Raw genomic sequence first — 20,222 nt, forward strand, 5'->3', positions numbered from 1 at the left:
CCCAGGACTGCAGATGCGGTATCACTAGTAAGAAAATTAGGATTTAAAGGGTTTAGTTTCAAAACTTGGAAAAATCAAATTGGAGCTCGGGAGAGGGCAATTTTGGGAGGAAGTTGAAGAGGAAATCATTGGGTAACAACCCTTTAACCCTTTCTAGTTATATTCCATCAATCTATTATTAGTTTTATCATTTAATTTCGGATTTGAGATGAAAATTGGGGAAAAAATTGGAACAAAGTTCTTAGACCTAAAATTCGACTTTTGATTGGGAATCTAACCTTGGATTTTGGTACTTTTGGTATGACTGAACTTGTGGGAGTGTGAGGATTCTGAAAATATAAATTTTACCTAATTCCGAGACATGGGTCCGAGGGGTGTTTTGGTCATTTAACCTAATTTCATGTATTAGCTTAGAATTTCTTTGTAGAATCAGTTACTTGAAGTGTTATTTATATTATGAAATTGAATTGAATAGATTTGGGCCATTTGGAGTCGAGTACTCGTGGCAAGAGCGTGGTTTCAGATTGATTTGAGCTGGTTCGAGGTAAGTGGCTTGTCTAACCTTGTGTGGGGGACCTTCCCCTTAGCATATGATATATTTGATAATTGAAACACCTTGTACGTGAGGTGATGAGCGCTTACTTGAGCTAATTGTTGAAAATCCAATTTTCACTAAAGTAGCTTTAATTGTGTTTTTCTTTTCTGCTTACTCTACTTGAAATTTTAGTCTGCTATTAGCTTAGAGAAGCATGTTTAATTGACTTAATTATTTTATTGCTTAAACTACCTTAATTGTATTATGTGAAGCATGTTAGGTTAGAATTACCTATTTTATTTGGTGCGAAATTGAGCTTAATTGAGTATTCCTTGTGTTGTTGCTGGGTGTTTTTACCTTGGGACTACGAAACGGCATCCCGGGAGATCCCCTGTACGTATTTATAATTTAAGCTAAGGTGCGAGATACTGAGAGATCCCTAGCATGCATATTGAGGATACCAAGAGATTCTCGGGATACCAAGAGATCCCTAGCATATATTGAGGATACCGAGAGATCTTCGGGATACCAAGAGTTCCCTAACACATATTGAGGGTACTAAGAGATCCTCAGGATACTGAGAGATCCCCGGTTATTATCTTTGCGAAAAGTAGTATTCCTTGTGATTGTTGTTGCCTCTGTTGTAGTTGTAGTTATCTTTATTATCATGTATTGATTCATATCGTTATCTTTCAACTGTACCGTTTTATCTTATACTGCCACACCGTATATTTTATTTAATCTCAGTAGGGCCCTGACCTTCCTCATCACTACTCGACCGAGTTTAGGCTTGGCACTTACTAAGTACCGATGTGGTGTACTCATGCCCTTTCTGTGCATGTTTTTCATGTGCAGATCTAGATACCTCCACCCAGACTTATCACGCTTGAGACTAGGCGTTCGTAGAAACTCTGAGGTATATCTGCCGCGTCCGCAGACCGAAGAGTCCCTTTCTACTCTCCCTTTTAAGTATTATTCCTTCTGTATTTTCTTAATATTCTAGAGTAGATACTTGTATACGTTCAAAGGATTGTGTTCATGAGATTCCGAGTTTTGGGAAATGTATTAGTTGTTAAGAGTTGATATTGGGTATGCCGAGCGGAATTTTTGAACGCTGTCTTATTTCACTATTTTGGTTTTTAATTTTTTATTCCGCAAACCGGGGTCATGACAAGTTGGTATCAGAGCTCTAGGTTCATAGGAGTCATGAATCACTAGCCGATTTATTAGAGTCTCGTGGATCGGTAGGGAGACGTCTGTACTTATCTACGAGAGGCTATGTAACTATTAGGAAAACTCCACTTCATTTGATTTTCTTGTCGTGCGAGATTTGATGTCACAATTCCAAACTTCTGTCTTCTATTCTCTCACAGATGGTGAGGACACGCACTACCCGAGATGATCAGGCACCCGCGCCTCCTACTACAGTCTTCAAAGACTGGGGACGGGGTAGAGGCCGAGGACTCGCATGTGGTACAGCCAGAGCACCTGCACGAGCTGCCACTGAGGTACCACTAGCAGTTCCAGCCGGAGTCCAGGCATCTAATACGCCTACTACTACTACTACTCCAGCACTTCAGGAGACTCTGGCACAGTTCATGAGCAAGTACACCACTTTGGCTCAGGCAGGGTTGCTTCCCCTTTCTACAGCTACATTTCAGGTCGGGGGAGGAGCATAAACTCCCGCCGCCCGCACTCCTGAGTAGTGAGTGCATGTTGAGCAGGTTCCCGAGATTATTCCTGTACTGCCTACAGTTTGAGATCAGCCCGAAGACAGGGCAGCGGTTTTCGAGTATGAGCAGCTGAGGCTTGAGAGGTTCAAGAAGTACAAACCTCCTATATTCAGTGGTCTAGCATCGGATGATGCTCTGGGATTTATAGATGAGTGTTACCTTATTCTCCGTACCATGGGTATATCAGGGTCGAGCGAGATTTCCTTCACTTAACTACCTTCCAGCTTCGAGGAGCTGCCTATGAGTTAGACACTCCGAATGAGGATGCTCACTGACTTGGACTCAGTTTTCAGATATGTTCCTGAAAGAGTATGTTCCTCATAGCCTCAGGGACGCATGGCGTGCAGAGTTTAAGCATTTTCTAGGGTTCTATGATTGTCTCAGAGTATGTTGTCCGTTACACTAGTTTGGCTAGACATGCACCAGCCTTGGTTTCTACTGTTAGCGAGAGGGTTCGCCGGTTTATTAAGGGGCTTATTCCCAGCATCAGGTCTAGCATGGCTTGTGAGTTGGAGGAAGATATTTCTTATCAGTGAGTGGTGAGCATTGCTACGAGGATTGAGGGTGTGCATGCTAGGGAGAGAGAGGATAGGGAGGCCAAGAGGTCTCGTGAGTCAGGCCATTATTCTGATGCATGTGCCCCAGCTGCAGGTCGTCATGGTAGGGGTTATATGAGTCGCTTTATTCATTTAGCTCTTCCAGCAGCCAGTGGTATTCTAGCTTCTCCTAGGCCCCATGAGCCTTATTATGCACCTCTGGTATCTAGCGCGCCTCCTGCGCGGGGTGCTTTCAGAGGTCAGTCCAGCAAACCTGGCCCGAGCCAGTCACAGCCGCCACGTCCTCCCAGAGCTTGTTTTGAGTGTGGGGACACATGCCATGTGGTGAGGGATTAACCTAGACTTGGGAGAAGTGTGCCTCCACAGACTTCTCAGCCACAGCGCACCCCGTAGAGTTCTCAGTATATGGTTACAGCTCTAGTTGCTACCCCACCTGCTCAGCCAGCTAGAGGTGGAGGTCGGGGAGGTAGAGGTCACCCTAGAGGGGGAGGCCAGGCCCAATACTATGCCCTTCCTGCCCGTACCGAGGCTGTTGCCTCCGATTCTGTCATCATAGGTATTATACTAGTTTGTCACGGAGATGCATCGGTTTTATTCAATCCAGGATCCACTTACTCTTATGTGTCTTCTTATTTTGCTCCGTATTTGGGTGTACCTCGGGATTTTTTGAGTTCCCCTGTTTATACTTCTACTCCTGTGGGAGATTTTCTTGTTGTAGACCGCATTTATCGATCGTGTTTGGTTGCTCTTAGTGGTTTTGAGACCAGAAACGATTTATTGTTGCTCAGCATAGTAGATTTTGATATTATCTTAGGCATGGACTGGTTGTCACCACATTATGCTATTCTTGATTGTCATGCCAAAGTTGTGACGCTGGCTATGCTAGGTGTATCGCATGTTGAGTGGAGGGGTACTTTAGATCACACTCCCAGTAGAGTTATTTCTTTCCTTAAGGCTCAGTGAATTGTTGAGAAGGGGTGTGATACGTATTTAGCTTATGTGAGAGATGTCAGTATTGATACCCCTTTAGTTGATTCAGTCCCAGTAGTACGGGATTTTCCCGATGTGTTTCCAGCTAATCTTTCGGGCATGTCGCCTGATATAGATATTAATTTTGGCATTGATCTGTTGCTAGGCACTCAGCCCATTTCTATTCCTCCGTATCGTATGGCTCCTCTTAAGTTGAAGGAGTTGAAGGATCAGTTACAGGAATTGCTTGATAAGGGTTTTATTCGGCCCATTGTATCACCTTGGGGTGCTCCTGTCTTGTATGTGAAGAAAAAGGATAGTTCTATGCGTATGTATTTATTATCTCTAGTTGAACAAAGTTATAGTGAAGAACTGTTATCCTTTGCCTCGTATTGATGATCTGTTTGACTAGCTTCAGGGCGCATCGGTGTTTTCTAAGATTGACTTGCGCTCAGGTTACCATCAATTGAAGATTCGGGAGCCAGATATCTTGAAGACTGCTTTCAAGATTACGAGTTCCTTGTTATGTCATTTGGGCTGACCAATGCCCCAGTAGCCTTTATGCATTTGATGCACAGTGTGTTCCTGCCGTATCTTAACTCGTTCGTTATTGTCTTTATTGATGATATTCTGGCATATTCTCGGAGTTGGGAAGATCATGAGCAAAACCTGAGGACTGTGCTTCTGACTTTGAGAGAGAAGAAATTATATGCTAAGTTCTCGAAATGTGAGTTTTGGTTGGATTCTGTGGCATTCTTGGGTCACGTGGTTTCTAGTGATGGGATAAAGGTGGATCCGAAGAAAGTAGAAGTAGTGTAGAGTAGGCCTAGACCATCCTCAGCTACAGACATCCGCAGATTTCTTGGCTTGGTAGGTTATTACCGTTGTTTTGTTAAGGGGTTTTCATCGATTGTAGCCCATATGACCAAACTGACCTAGAAGGGTGCTCCGTTTCAGTGGACGAAAGGGTGTGAGGCGAGCTTTCAGAAGCTCAAGACAGCTTTGACTACAGCTCCAATTTTGATACTACGTACAAGTTAAGGGTTTCACACTATCTATTGTGATGCCTCGAGGATTGGCCTTGGAGCGGTTTTGATACAGGACGGTAGGCTGATTGCCTACGCGTCCAGACAGTTGAAGGTTCACGAGAAGAATTATCCTGTCCACGACCTTGAGTTAGCTGCCATTGTCCACGCCCTGAAGATCTGGCGTCATTACTTGTATGGTGTCCCCTATGAGATTTGTACTGATCATCGGAGCTTGCAGCACATGTTCAAGCAAAAGGATCTAAATTTGCACCATAGAAGATGGTTGGAGTTGCTGAAGGACTATGATATCACTATTTTGTATCATCCGGGCAAGGCCAATATGGTGGCCGATGCCTTGGGTCGCTGAGCAGAGAGTTTGGGAAGTTTGGCTTATTTACCAACATCGGAGAGGCCTATGGCGATGGATGTTTAGGCCTTAGCCAGCCAGTTTGTGAGATTGGATCTTTCGGAGCCTAGTCAGGTTCTAGCTTGCGTGATTTCTCGGTCTTCCTTATTTGATCGTATCAGGGAGCGACAGTATGATGACCCTCATTTTCTTGTCCTCAAGGACAAGGTTCAGCATGGTGATGCCAGAGATGTGACCATTGGTGATGACGGGATATTGAGGATGCAGGGCTAGATTTGTGTACCCAATGTTGATGGGCTTTGGGAGTTAATTCTGGAGGAGCCCATAGTTCGCGGTATTCCATTCATCCGGGTGCCACGAAGATGTATCACGATTTGAGGCAGCACTATTGGTGGAGGCGGATAAAGAAAGATATAGTTGGATTTGTAGCTCGATGCCTCAACTGTCAGCATGTGAAGTATGAGCACCAGAGACTGGGTGGGTTGCTTTAGCAGATAGAGATTCCGCAGTGGAAGTGGGAGCAGATCACCATACACTTTGCAGTTGGATCCCATGGACTTTGAGAAAGTTCGATGCTATTTGGGTGATTGTTGTTCGTCTGACCAAGTCCGCGCACTTCATTCTTATGTGTACTACCTATTCTTTGGAGCGTCTAGTGAGATTTATATCCGGGAGATTGTTCGCCTGCATGGTATTCCAGTTTCCATCATTTCAGATAGAGGTACTCAGTTCACATCACGGTTCTAGAGGGCCATTCAACATGAGTTGGGTACTCGGGTGGAGTTGAGTACATCATTTCACCTTCAGATGGATGGGCAGTCCGAGCACACTATTTAGATTCATAAGGATATGTTTCGTGCGTGTGTGATTGAGTTTGGATGGTCTTGGGATCAATTCTTGCCATTGGTGGAGTTTGCCTACAACAACAGCTATCAGTCCCGCATTCAGATGGCACCGTATGAGGCTTTATATGGTAGGCGGTATAGATCCCCGGTAGGTTGGTTTGAGCAGGGTGAGGTCAGATTATTGGGCACAGACTTAGTTCAGGATGCTTTGGAGAAGGTTAAGGTGATTCAAGATAGACTCTGTACAGCCTAGTCTAGACAGAAAAGTTACGAGGATCGGAAGGTTCGTGATGTTTCCTATATGGTTGGAGAGCGGGTTCTGCTTTGGGTATCGCCTATGAAAGGCGTTATGAGATTCGAGAAGAAAGCAAAGTTGAGTCTGAGGTTTATTGGCCCTTTTGAGATATTGAGGTGTGTTGGGGAGGTTGCTTCTAAGCTTGCCCTACTTCCCAGCTTGGCAGGAGTTTATCCAGTATTTCACATTTCGATGCTCCGGAGGTATCACGATGATCCGTTGCACGTATTGGATTTTAGTTCAGTTCAGTTAGACAAGGATCTATCCTATGTTTAGGAACCAGTGGCAATATTGGACAGGTAGGTTAGAAAGCTGAGATCAAAGAACATTGTGTCAGTAGAGGTTCAATGGCGGGGTCAGCCGGTCGAGGAAGCGACCTGGGAGACCGAGCAGGATATGCGCAAACATTACCCTCATCTTTTCACTACTCCAGGTATGTCTCTATACTCATTCGAGGACGAATGAATGTTTAAGTGTAGGAGGATATGATGACCTGGATGGTCGTCTTATGAATTAACGCCCTGATCCCTTATTAACTGCTTTCCTTGTATTTATTTATGCTATTTTGATTTGCCGGGATGTTAGGTTTTGAGTTTCGGAGAGTTTTGGGACACTTAGTCCCTAAATGAGAGCTTAAGTTTTTGGAAAATTTGGTCATAGTCGGAATAGTGTGAAGACGGCCTCGGAATGGAATTCCAATGGTTTCGTTAGCTCAATTGGGTGATTTTGGGATTAGGGGCGTGTTCGGATTGTGTATTGGAGGTCCGTAGCTAATTTAGTCTTGAAATGCCGAAAGTCGAATTTTGATGTTTCCGGTTCGTTAGTGAGATTTTGATCCGAGGGTCGGAATGGAATTCTGGAAGTTGGAGTAGCTCCGTAGTGTTGAATGTGACATGTGTGCAATATTTTAGGTCATTCGGACGAGGTTTAATAGACTTTTTGATCAAAAGCATAAATTTAGAGTCTTGGTGTTTTTAGGCATGAATCAGTGGTTGATTCATCGTTTCGATGTTGTTTTAGGTGTTCTAAGGATTCATCGCTTGATTGAGGTCTCGGGGGCCTCGGGATGATTTTGGATGTTTGACGGAAATGTTTGGAGTTGAAAGTTGCAGCTGAAGTTTTAAGTCTGTTGTCATAACTGCACATGCGGCTTGGGGACCGCAGGTGCGAGGTCGCAGAAACGGTCGAGCAATCGTAAAAGCAGTTTAAGGTAAAAAGAGAATTGACCGCAGATGCGGTCGGGGCACCGCAGAAGCGGCTCCGCATTTGCGGTAAGGTAGTCGCAGGTGCAGAAAGTCCTCTATTAATGAAAAGTCGCAGATGCGACCTAGGCTCCGCAGAAGCATGACCGCATGTGCGGTCCCAGGACCGCAGATGCGGTTTCACTGGTCAGAAAATAGGGATTTCGAGGGTTTAGTTTCAAAACTTGGAAAAATTAAATTGGAGCTCAGGAGAGGGCGATTTTGGGAGGAAGTTGAAGAGGAAATCATTGGGTAACAATCCTTTAACCCTTTCTAGTTATATTCCATCAATCTATTGTTAGTTTTCTTTTAATTTCGGATTGGAGATGAAAATTAGGGGGAAATATTGGAAGAAAGTTCTTAGACCTAGAATCTACTTTTGATTGAGAATCTGACCTTGGATTTTGGTACTTTTGGTATGACTAAACTCGTGGGAGTGTGAGAATTCTGAAAATGTAAATTTTACCCGATTACGAGACATGGGCCCGAGGGGCGTTTTGGTCATGTTACCTAATTTCGCGTATTACCTTAGAACTTCTTTGTAGAATCAGTTACTTGAAGTGTTATTTACATTATGAAATTTAATTGAATAGATTTGGGTCATTTAGAGTTGAGTACTCGTGGCAAGAGGGTTTTTTCAGATTGATTTGAGTTGGTTCGAGGTAAGTGGCTTGCCTAACCTTGTGTGGGGGACATTCCCCTTAGGATTTGGTATTATGGTAATTGAAATGCCTTGTACGTGAGGTGACGAGTGCGTACTTGTGCTAATTGTTGAAAAACTTGTTTTCACTAAAGTAGCTTTAATTGTGTTTTTCTTTTCTGCTTACTCTACTTGAAATTTTAGTCTGCTATTAGCTTAGAGAAGCATGTTTAATTGACTTAATTATTTTATTGCTTAAACTACCTTAATTGTATTATGTGAAGCATGTTAGGTTAGAATTACCTATTTTATTTGGTGCGAAATTGAGCTTAATTGAGTATTCTTTGTGCTGTTGCTGGGTGTTTTTACTTTGGGACTACAGGACGGCATCCGGGGAGATCCCCTGTACGTATTTATTATTTGAGCTGAGGTGCGGGATACCGAGAGATCCCTAGCATGCATATTGAGGATACCAAGAGATTTTCGGGATACCAAGAGATCCCTAGCATATATTGAGGATACCAAGAGATCCTCGGGATATCAAGAGATCCCTGGCACATATTGAGGGCACTAAGAGATCCTTAGGATACTGAGAGATCTTCGGTTATTATCTTTGCGAAGAGTAGTATTCCTTGTGATTGTTTTGCCTCTATATTAGTTGTAGTTATCTTTATTATCCTATATTGATTCTTATCGTTATCTTTCAACTATACCGCTTTATCTTATACTGTCACAACGTATATTTTATTTAATCTCAGTAGGGCCCTGACCTTTCTCGTCACTACCCGACCGAGGTTAGGCTTGGCACTTACTGAGTACCAATGTGGTATACTCATGCCCTTTCTGTGCATGTTTTTCATGTGCAAATCCAACTACCTCCACCCAGACTTATCACGCTTGAGATGAGGCATTCGTAGAGACTCCGAGATATATCTGCCGCGTCCGCAGACCGAAGAGTCCCTTTCTACTTTCCCTTTTAAGTATTAGTCCTTCTGTATTTTCTTTCATTGTAAGATATTCTAGAGTTAGATACTTGTATACATTCAAAGGTTTGTGTTCATGAGATTCCGGTTTTTAGGAAATGTATTAGTTTTTGAGAGTTGCCGAGCGGCATTTTTGAACGCTGTCTTATTTCACTATTTCGGTTATTAATTGTTTCTTCCACAAATTGGTTTATTTTCCGCATTGTTAGGCTTACCTAGTCATAGAGACTAGGTGCCGTCACGATGGTTCACGGAGGGCAAACCGGGGTCGTGACAATTTGGGAATGTTAATGATTCTTCTACACTACGTTTCTTCTACAACGTTACTAATTGTCTCATAAATATAATTAAGCCTAGTTCCTTAGATAGTTGCAGAACTTCTATTCTCTAGCTTCGTAATTCATTCATGACTTTCAATCTGAACGTTGTGAGCTTAGTGTGTAATCAAATGTACAGACGTCCCTTTCGCCCGGGCCTTGCATCGTGAGATGCAGGTAATGATTTACATGTTGACGCTGCACAGCGCTAGAATTCTCTTAACATCTATTTGGTGATCCTCAATCTTTCGGGTAATTATTATTATTTTACAATCTTTCAGTATTTTCAGAACTTCATTAGAGGCTTCATAGACTAAAGTAACTGTTAGACAAAGTCGCAAACTTTTCATGTTAAGCAATGTTGGCTACAGATATGTTCCAGACTTATATTAGTATTTTTGCACTTGATTTATATCATTTAGACTTTCACTATATCCACATGTGTTAGTTTATATTTCGCATTCAGTATATTATGATATCACATGTTGAATTAGCCAGCAAGTTGGTTCGCTCGATCACATATAGTCAAGCATCGGGTGACGTGTTACGTCAAGGCCCAGGTTTGGTGTGTGACAAAGCTTGTTATCAGAGCCATGTTCAAGTGTCCTAGGGAGTTTATGAAGTCATGTCCAGTGGAGTTTCCTTTATATATTTGTGTTGGCCACGCATATAAACGGTTAACTACCAAGACATTCAGGATTGTCTAGTTTCTTTTTACTTTAAATCGTGCCATGAAGCTTAGAGCAATAGGTAACCTTCTCTTCCCATCGAATTCCAGACGTATCAAATGCCCAAGGGACTAGCAGGAAAAACCTAAAGTTCTAGAGAGGATGATTGCCCATTGGGGTATAATTATGGAGTACAGGTTGATAACAAATGAGACTTGAAAGGATGTAATGGATAGTAGTACAGATTAGAGCATAACCCTTATCTAAAAGTACAAAAGCAGTTATCATGTTTTCTGGTTATACATTTACCTCAGTTACCAATTATACAATCTTTTAGTTAGCAGGTTTATAGTTATTCAGTACGCCAATATTAAGTTATTTAGTTACCAGATCTCCAATTTTCAGTGTATCCAAATTCTGGTGACTTATGAGTATAAAATGATGTATATTGGTGCAAAAAATAAAATAAGTAACAATGATTATAGCAAAGTATTCGCATGTTTTAGGTCCAGATTAAGACCCAAGACTCGTCGGATGGTTTAGAAAGTGATTTATCAGATGATGGTATACATTGAAGGACAAAGTTGTGTATGGTAGTGTATCTGTATGTGTTTTATCTCACAAACCAATTTCATTTTAATTATTGAAAATGGAGCCACAGATGGGATGATGATAGTTTATATGTCAAACCCCACGGTGTAATAGGTTAAGAATTTAATTGTAACGGGTGTAAAATTGATCACTATTATTTTGGACAGAAAAAAGACAAAAGATCAAAATACCTAGGAGTCAAAACGTTTGTTATTACCAAAGATGTGTTTTCGTATGACTCATGCATATAACGAAGAAGATATGATGTATGAAATGAGAATCGAGAGCAGCCGATATTGAATTTCAGGGAATGATTTTAAGTTGTTCAGATTTATTCAAATTAGAACTAGAAAGTAACCCGTTAGTAAGTTACTATAAGAAGCAGCTATTATTCAAATTATGTGACTAAGTTTTTACCCTGGAGGTTTATAGTCTGATATGATTTTGAAGTGTATAGAAGGTTTGGGGTTAGATATTCCAATTTTGTTTAAGACAGATGAAATGTTCCCTAAGTGTGATCCATGTACATAGTTCAAAAAGAAAGATAGTATGCGACCGTAGAATAGGGTCGGATGGTGAGGGAATTTATGAATAACCTTATGATTCAGTTTAGTTATTCAAAGCAGAACAAGAAACACATGATGCTAGCAGATGGTTAGTAATAGTAAGTAAGTTTTGCATAGATACAGTGAATTAGCAATTTCAGCAGAGCTAGTAGAGGTACAATTTAATTTACTTAGCAAAGCTAATACTAGTTAGTGGGTAACAATTTGAAATACCAAAAATGTGTTAGAGCCTAAAGAGTTTAAGTTAAACCGAAGTACAGTGACAGTGGAAGAAAACGAAATCAGCTAGACAGTAAGAGAGCAATCTATAGAAGAATAGCCTTTAAGAGTTATCGAAAAGGGGTTTCCCCAAGATTGACAATATGGGTAGAGTTAAATCATTAAGATTGTGTATGATAGTTGTAAATACATTATCTTTCTATTTATGTGAGTAATTTAGCTTTTCCTTGTATGAAAGATTGCTCAGAAGTAAGTCGAAAGATGAGTCGGCATTAGCGTAAAGCGCAAAGAATTGCAGAAGATAAGGAAAGTTATTCGGATCCCAAAAAAGTAAAGGATCCAGAAGTACAAAACCTTAAGCTTTGGTCTAAGGGGAGATGTGAAAATTATGTGTTAGTTCAGTTGGAGATTTAAAACATGCATAGTCAGCATGGGATGTATAAACTATTAAATTATGCCAGATATGTATCATGAGGGTAGTGCCATTACATGAGACTCTAATCTTCGGAGTACTGGTCAAAGACTTAGCTTACAACAATACTATAAGTGTTTTCAAGAAGTACCGTAAAAAGATAATCAAGTATGGGAAGTATAGCTCATGATTGAGGTAGACAATAGAACTAGGGTGAAAGAAGTTCACCACTTAGCCAAGCTAGGAGTTCGACTTTCATACTCCGAAGATAATGGAGTTGTTGTCCGGAACAGGATTTATTCCTCCTTAGTAGCCGAAGTGAAGGAGAAACAATTTGATTATCCCTACTTGTTGTAGCTGAAAGAGCGGATTCACAAGCATAAGACTATGGCCTTTGAACAAGGGGGAGATGATGGTAGTTTGAGGTACCAAGATGGATTGTGTGTTCCAGACATAGATCGACTTAGAGAGGAGGATCATATTAGAAGCCCATAATTCCAGGTATTCTATCCATCTAGGTTCCCCAAAGATGTATCAAGCTCAAGGAGATTTATTGGTAGAACGACATGAAGAAGAACGTCGCAAACTTTGTGGCCAAGTGTCCGAATTGTCAGCAAGTTAAAGTCGAGTAGCAGAAAGCCCATTATTTTACCACATAATACATATATTCTTGACTGGATATGGTAAATATGGACTTTGTAACAGGATTATCTCGCTCATTTAGAATGCATGATTTGATTTGGTTATTGTATATCGATTTACCAAGTCACTGCACTTCTTTCCAGTAAAGACCATAGATTCAATATAAGATTATGCCAAGTTGTACATTCAAGAGATCGTCCGATTGCACGAGACTCCATTTTCAATCATTTCAGATCGTGGTGCTCAGTTTACAACAAACTTTTAGAAGACCTTTCAGAAAGGATTAGGCACAAGAGTAAACCTCAGCATAATTTTTCATCCTCAGACAGATGGCCAAATAGACCGCACTATACAGACACTTGAGGATATGTCTTTGATTTTAAAGGTAATTAGGATGAACACATACCTCTCATTGAGTTTGCTTATAATAACAACTACCATTATAGTATCAAGACAGTTACAAAGCTCTGTATGGGAGAAGATGTAGATCACCAATTGGTTTGTTCGAAGTAGGTGAAGCAGAGTTGTTGGGACCAAATTTGGTCTATCAGGCTACAGACAAAGTCAAGTTGATTCAAGAGAATTTGAAAGTTTTGCCTTTGAAATGTGTTATAAGATTTGAGAAGAAAGGAAAGCTCAGTCCCAGATACATTGGGCCGTATAGGATCCTACAAAGGATCGGGCAAGTAGCTTGTGAGTTAGAGTTGCCACCAGTTTTGGCAGTTGTACACCCAGTATTTCATATGTCGGGTTATAAATTAAAGTTTTCAATATTCAGATATTCATGTCAGTTCGTACTCAGATACTCATGTCGATACAATACTCAGATATTCATGCCAGCTTAGTACTTAGATTTTGATGTCATTTTAGTACTCAAATATTCGTGCCAGTTTAGTATTCATATATCCATATTAGTTTAGTATTTACGTATCCATGGCAGACTAGTATTCACCTATATGTTTCATGTTGTGCACATTATGATGCCTTGTGAGGTTTGTGTTATGTTATGATAGTTGGCGGGTGTATCAAAGAAATGTTGAAGGTAACTAGCCTTTTCATTTAGACTTTATATTATAATCTCCATGTCTTTTAGTATTTAGTCAGCTCAATATTCAGTCAATGCGGTAGTCATTCAGTTTGGTATCTCAGCAGTTCAGTAATCATGTATTCATTCATTTTAGCATGCATGTGTTCATGATAGTTCAGTGTTCATATATTTTCATTAGACCCGTTTAAGGTCCGGAGTTAGCCGTAGTTACAGCCAGGATAATCATTTGAGGACGAATGATCCCAAGGGGGAGATAATGTAACACTCCATAAATTTGGATTAGGTATGGACGTGTTAAATGAGTATTAATGTGATATTATAGACATGTGAAGTCATATCGATATGAGTATGAGTGGAAATAGTTGTTTTAGAATCAAGACAGAGAGTGAGGTGCATAAGATTCGATAAAGTCGACTAAGTTTATGGAAGGTCTATCTTCCATCCTGATTTAGTAAATTTCTGTTGAGTATTTTGAGAAAATTGAAGACATGAAAGTTGTATTTTTTTTAAAATATATTTCTAATGATATATTGTGGAGCTGATCGGATCTCTGTGAAAATAGTTGTGCGTGTTTTACTAGACAATGTGCAGTTTGCATGCTCAAGTGCACGCCCAGTTGTCCCGTGCGCGGCAGCCCACTTGTGGTAGTGCCACTGCCTTTGATGTGTGTTCAAGTACGTGGTTGGGCCTTCAAATGTGTGGGGGAGCATATCATTCTTCATTACCCATAAGGTAAACCACAAACAACAACCCAAACTTATAATTGTTCAAGGTAAACCACAATCAAAAACCCAACTTCCTCCAAGGTCCCTCCATCATCCAAGGTAAGTTATAATGATGATTTTAAATTAATTTCAATTCTTCAACACCTTATTAACATAGGTAAACCCTTCAAATCATTAGATATTCGATTGAGACATCATTGTTAAGAAAATAAGCCCTAGAACTCAAATTCAAGAGGATTGAATGTCAAAGAGGTAATATCTTCATCCTCTAATTGATTATAGCATTAGATTTATGATTATAGACTCTAAGTTCATGAGATATGAGTTGATGGGTTTGATAGAAAAGAATGAACGATTATAGGTTGGGGTTGTTGATTGTGGTTTACCTTGAACAATTATAAGTTTGGGTTGTTGTTTGTGGTTTACCTTATGGGTAATGAAGAATGATATTGATTATAACAATTAAGATTTTAGAATTATCTAGGATCCAAGGGAATGAGTTGTTGGGTGGAGAAACACCATTAATAAGGATTATGAAGCTTTATGCTCACCAAGTGTTTGATAAAATGCCTGAGTGACTAAAACATGAGCATTAGTGCTAATAATGATTCCTCTTGATATATGTTCCATAGATTACCATTGAAAGAGGTGACAGACATTGTAATACGCTTAAAAGGGGAAAATCCAATGTGTGTAAGGCTAACTCTCTATGTTTCAGAATGTTAATGATTCTCCCTACACTATGTTTCTTCTAGAACGTTACTAATTACCTTAGAAATATAATTAAGCTTAGTTCCTTAGATAGTTGCAGAACTTCTATTATCTAGATTTGTAATTCATTAATGACTTTCATTCTGAACGTTGTGAGCTCAGTGCGTCATCATTATTGATGAACATGGGTCTTAGTCTATATTACTTAGCATGTCATAACAGTTGAACTTCAGTTCTTATAATTAGTTTATGAATACATGTCATAGTCTAGTCCTATTCAGAATTCCTGTATCATGTAACTTTGTATGATTCATCATTTCAGCATCATGTATTGCAATATGATTCTCAGTTCCTGATTTTGAATTTCTGATTGTTGAAAACCTGTATTTCGGCCCGAGGCCGCAGTTTATGCTTTATGCATCATTGGCCAGAGGCCACAGTTTATGTTTTTGCATCATTGGGCCATAGACCGCAGTTTATGCTTTATGCATCATTGGGCCAAAGGCTACAGTTTATGCTTTATGCATATTTGGACCTTAGGCAGCAATTTATGCTTTATGCATCTTTGGGCCTGACGCCGCAACTTGTGCACATATATATTTGGACTGAGGCTGCAATTTATTTATTCAAATAAACAGGTGGTTCATCATTCTAAAAAGAGAGTATTCATATCCTTACTTCCTTTATTCAGTTAAATTATCTGTTATCTGTTCAGTTACCAATTATCAGTTATCATTTCTCAATTATCGGTTATCAGTTTAGTTTTAGTTTCAGTATTTACAGTTCTTTTTTTTAGTTGCTTTACATACCAGTACAATTCAAATGTACTGACGTACCTTTTGACCGGGCCTGCATCTCATGATGCAAGTAATGATTTACAGGTTGATGATTCAGAGTGCTAGAATTCTCGTACCAGCTATTTGGTGATCCCCAATTATTTCAGGACATTATTATTACTTTACAGTCTTCCAGTATTTACAGAGAGTCAGTATTTTCAGAACTTTATTAGAGACTTAATAGACTAGAGTAACTGTTAGACAGAGTCGCAGTCTTTTCATGTTAAGCAATCTTGACTACATATATGTTTCAGACTTATATTAGTGTTTCCACACTTGATTTATATCATTCATACTTTCAGTATATCCACATGTGTTTGTTTATCTTCCACATTTATTATGTTATGACATCACATGTTGAATCAGCCAGCTAGTTGATTCGCTCGGTCACATGTAGTTAAGGACCGGGTGCCGTATTACGTCCACGCCCAGGTTTGGGGCGTGATAGGAGTCTCATCCTTTATGTTGATACTGTTAATTTTATATTCGAATAGTGTTGTATTTTATATATTTCATATGTATTCGGTTAGAGCTCATGACTCTGTACTACCTAGTTCTTGGAAGATGTTTTGGGTATTTCCATTTTGGCATGTGCTAACTCTATTTCCGCTTTTATATTAAATTGTGTCTTAGTATATAATGTTTTGTTAATTTAATGTGTTAAGTGATTAGCTTACATAGTCTTACAGATTAGGTGTCATCACGATCCCTATGGTGGGATTTGGGTCGTGACAAGAACACATGTTCCAGGTTTCGAGTATTGATTTCGTGATGTTCATCATGTTGCTGGAGAAGCAAGTAGTAAATTTGGAATCCTCTTCAATCGATCTCATATTTAAAATTCAAAAATTAAGAAGTATAATCCTTGAACGAGGTAATAAAAAATTTAAAGTGGAGCTAGATAGCCTGAAGGAGTCAACAGGAAATCTAACAGAATTAGTTGATCACGTGGTGCATCAAAATTAGCCACCAAATTCATCACAATGCCTACAACCTCCAACACCACCTCCTCTACCATTACATAATATATCAGTTCTACCATTACATTACTATTTTAATATCTACCAATTTAACTGCATAAAGCAAGATATATTAAGTAGGCTGAAGAGGTTGAAGTTGACCAAGACATTAGAATATCGAGACACTGTGCCTAATATGTTAGCATTTAAATAATCAAGGGAGTGAAAAAGACAAAACTGACGAAGACATTATTAGAGAGACAAAGAACTTGCATTGGATCCGCAAGTTGAGGGTTTACCACCAAAGTTTATGGTAATCCATTGGAGTATCCAACCATATGTGTCAGTGACTTTTTGCCTTTCAGGGATGGTCAACACAATATTGACTTGATTGTTGACTCTATCATTCAAAACAAGGCAGCATATTGTGTTAATTCTAAAGTCCATAAAATTGTGCATGAATAAGAGGACGAATTACCTAAAAAGGAGTAGATAATGGAGAGTTTGAGATATATTAGAAAAATAAGACGTCTTCATGTTATAAATATATATGGCTATCACCAGAGTGATTGTCAATGTACAAGCGTTACAATTACATTCCCAAGAAGAGTGTTGAACTCCTTACTTAATTCAAAGCTAGACATGGAATTGGTTAAGTTCTATAAAGTTCTAACGCCAATAACTTCATATTTTAAGTTGAAGTTTAGGAGTCAACATAGAAAGATTATACAAAGAAGGCTCGGTACAAAGTTGAAACTTAGCGAAAGCGGGATTTAGTTCAACCATATGCTAAGTTTTCTTACAACGTGAAGAAGCTCTATCATAAGCTAGCAAAATATAACTTGAAACCTGGTGAGCATTGGGTCCTCATTCTTTATTATAGCAATCTTGCGCCATTTATGAAAGTTGTTAGAGTCGAGGATGAATCTTTTTCAACCAGCGGAGAATGAGTCAGGCTCGCATCATGTTACTTGCTCAAAATCGTTTTAGCATGCTCAAACTGAGCACATTATTAAAATATGAAAATGTTAGCTTTAGGAGCTAGCTTTTCAAGTTCACTATAGCCCTTGCCAAGAAAACTAGCAAATATATCAACAAAGTCTCAGCCTTCTCTAAGATTATTGCTTTTATGTGAGAAGCTCCGTGTTTTTTCAGATGGAGCATCACTTGAGGGGGATGATAATCAATTTAAGTGTATGTTTACAATATGTAATAGGTAGCTTAGTCAGTGTCAAGAATGGACACATTATATATATATCATGGGCTGATTTGCGGTACTTTAAATACCCGGTCAAGAATCTTTTCAGCTACATGCTCAACTTGTAGTATTCTACCAACTGTTGGTACAAGACTTTCGTGCCATTTGATGTCAAGCGTTTTGTCCAACTTAATTCCATCGTCAAGAAGTAAGGCAGCAATTCTTGCAGCTTTGAAGCAAATAGCAGCACTTGACGCCAACCCAAGGCGTTCCCGAGATTCTTGAACAGAATCCAAGGATAAGCTTGAGCCATATAGTTCACAGATTTCATCCAGGCTTCTCTGAAAGAAACAGAAAATACTGTCAGAAGCATGAAAAAAGATAATTGTTGGTTTGAGAATGGACTCTTTATATGATCTTGGGCAATCCTCACCCCATGAGATAGTTTTAGGGTTGAGTTAGACCCAAGAATTAATTTTTTATCACGGTATCAGATCCAAGCCCATTCCAATTCTTCTTCGTTTACCCAATGTTGGGCACATATATTATGTTGTTCATGCTCTAGTTATCGGGCCTCGGCGTGTGGCCTTGAACATACGTCAACCCTAAAAGCTAGCTCATGAGATGAGGATTACGTAATACAATAAAGAGTCCAATAATCTCATGCCCAACCGATGTAGGAAGCCAACAAAAATAATGTCTAAGAACTAGATCCACGATGACAAGATATAGCAAAGCTTACATAGATAAGTGAATAGCAAATGACAAAACCTGACATTGGGAAGTAACAATTCAGAGCACCACACTCCTAAAAGGATGCAAGGATGGAAGTTTTATTTAATTCCTTAAATATACGTGCGTGCCCAAATAAGCACTTTCACATATATCCATCCCAATTTATAACGACACTCTTTATATTTTGGACGTCCCCAAAGTTTAGAAACTATGCTACTTTTATACAAAAAATTCTTAATTTTCACTAATTCAAATTCATGAAGCATTCATCTTGTTACTTTAATGTAATTCTTTCTCCCATAAAAATAACTTCTCAATCGTAATATATATATATATATATATATATATATATATATATATATATATATATATATATATACACACTCAACTATGAGTCAGGGTCGAATCCCACAAAGAACAATATGTAGGTGATTAGGCAAGTAAGAGAATTGTTGCTTATTATGCTAAGCCAAACACTAAGAGGTGTTTTTGAAAAAATGTTATATCTAAATGCAAAAAATGTAAAAAAAAAACTAACTTAGAAAGCAACTAAATTGATCAATGGCTACGAGCATGGAACACGGTGAATTACACTCAAGTAACGATCCAATGTATTTTACGATTTTACAAATATGAACGAGTTTATGTTAATTAACCTCGGATATTAATTATCTATTAGCTTCTTCCGAAGACTAACAAGACTTCCTAATTGAATTGTCTCTAAATTGAGTAGACATTTTAAATAATGGAGGAGTATATAAATCAAATTAACATATGAAACTAGAATCTATTCATATTCCTCTTTGAGCAGCTTTAGGACTCCTAAAGGAATAAAAGAGTAGAAGGTAGTTAGGAAATGAATAGGATAAAGTAGAGTACCTTGAAGTCGAGGGTGTGAGGTGAGTCGGGCAAAATGTCGCCAGAGAAACAGCTGAGGAAAGGGACAGTGGAATCCAGCGCCACAATGTTGTGGGCATGAGCGTCCACTATTTCTACTCTCTCCACTGCTCTTTTCAGCTCTTCGAATGCGTCCATTTTCTGTCTTCACTTCCAAAATTTTGCCATATGGGATCGGAATACTATTTTATATACTTGAAAAGACATTGAGGAAGTTAGCAACGAACTAGCGAAGTACCCGAATATGGTTTTCATGCTTTCCCCCTAATTATGGATCTTTTGAATTTTTTTATGAATATATTTTTGTGGTGACGACTACGTCAACTTGGGACCTTGAACGAATTTTTGCCTATGCAATCGATCCATATTTATTACCCTTCTTTATTCATTTTAAAAATAGTTACACAAAATAACTCCCCCATAAATTATTATCCCTTTACCTAAACCCCCGCCCCTTAAGTCATGGAGGACTCCTAAAGCCAAACAGCCAAACCCATGTTCATAG

At 39.2% G+C, this 20,222-nt stretch overlaps 1 protein-coding gene across 1 annotated transcript in view; it reads right to left on the reverse strand.

Moving 5' to 3' along the window:
- The window catches only part of LOC107777943 (protein fluG-like), a 170,439-nt gene extending 150,509 nt beyond the window's left edge, over positions 1-19,930 (reverse strand). Inside the window, exons 1-2 of the mRNA XM_075236149.1 lie at positions 19,700-19,930; positions 18,175-18,426 (exon numbers count right to left, since the gene is read on the reverse strand). Of these exons, the coding sequence (XP_075092250.1) occupies positions 18,175-18,426; positions 19,700-19,855 (408 nt within the window). The 5' untranslated portion in view covers positions 19,856-19,930. The remainder of the gene's footprint in view (positions 1-18,174; positions 18,427-19,699) is intronic.
- Positions 19,931-20,222: the final 292 nt, after the last annotated feature.

The sequence above is a fragment of the Nicotiana tabacum genome, chromosome 18, assembly GCF_000715075.1.
Source record: "Nicotiana tabacum cultivar K326 chromosome 18, ASM71507v2, whole genome shotgun sequence".
NCBI lineage: Eukaryota > Viridiplantae > Streptophyta > Magnoliopsida > Solanales > Solanaceae > Nicotiana > Nicotiana tabacum.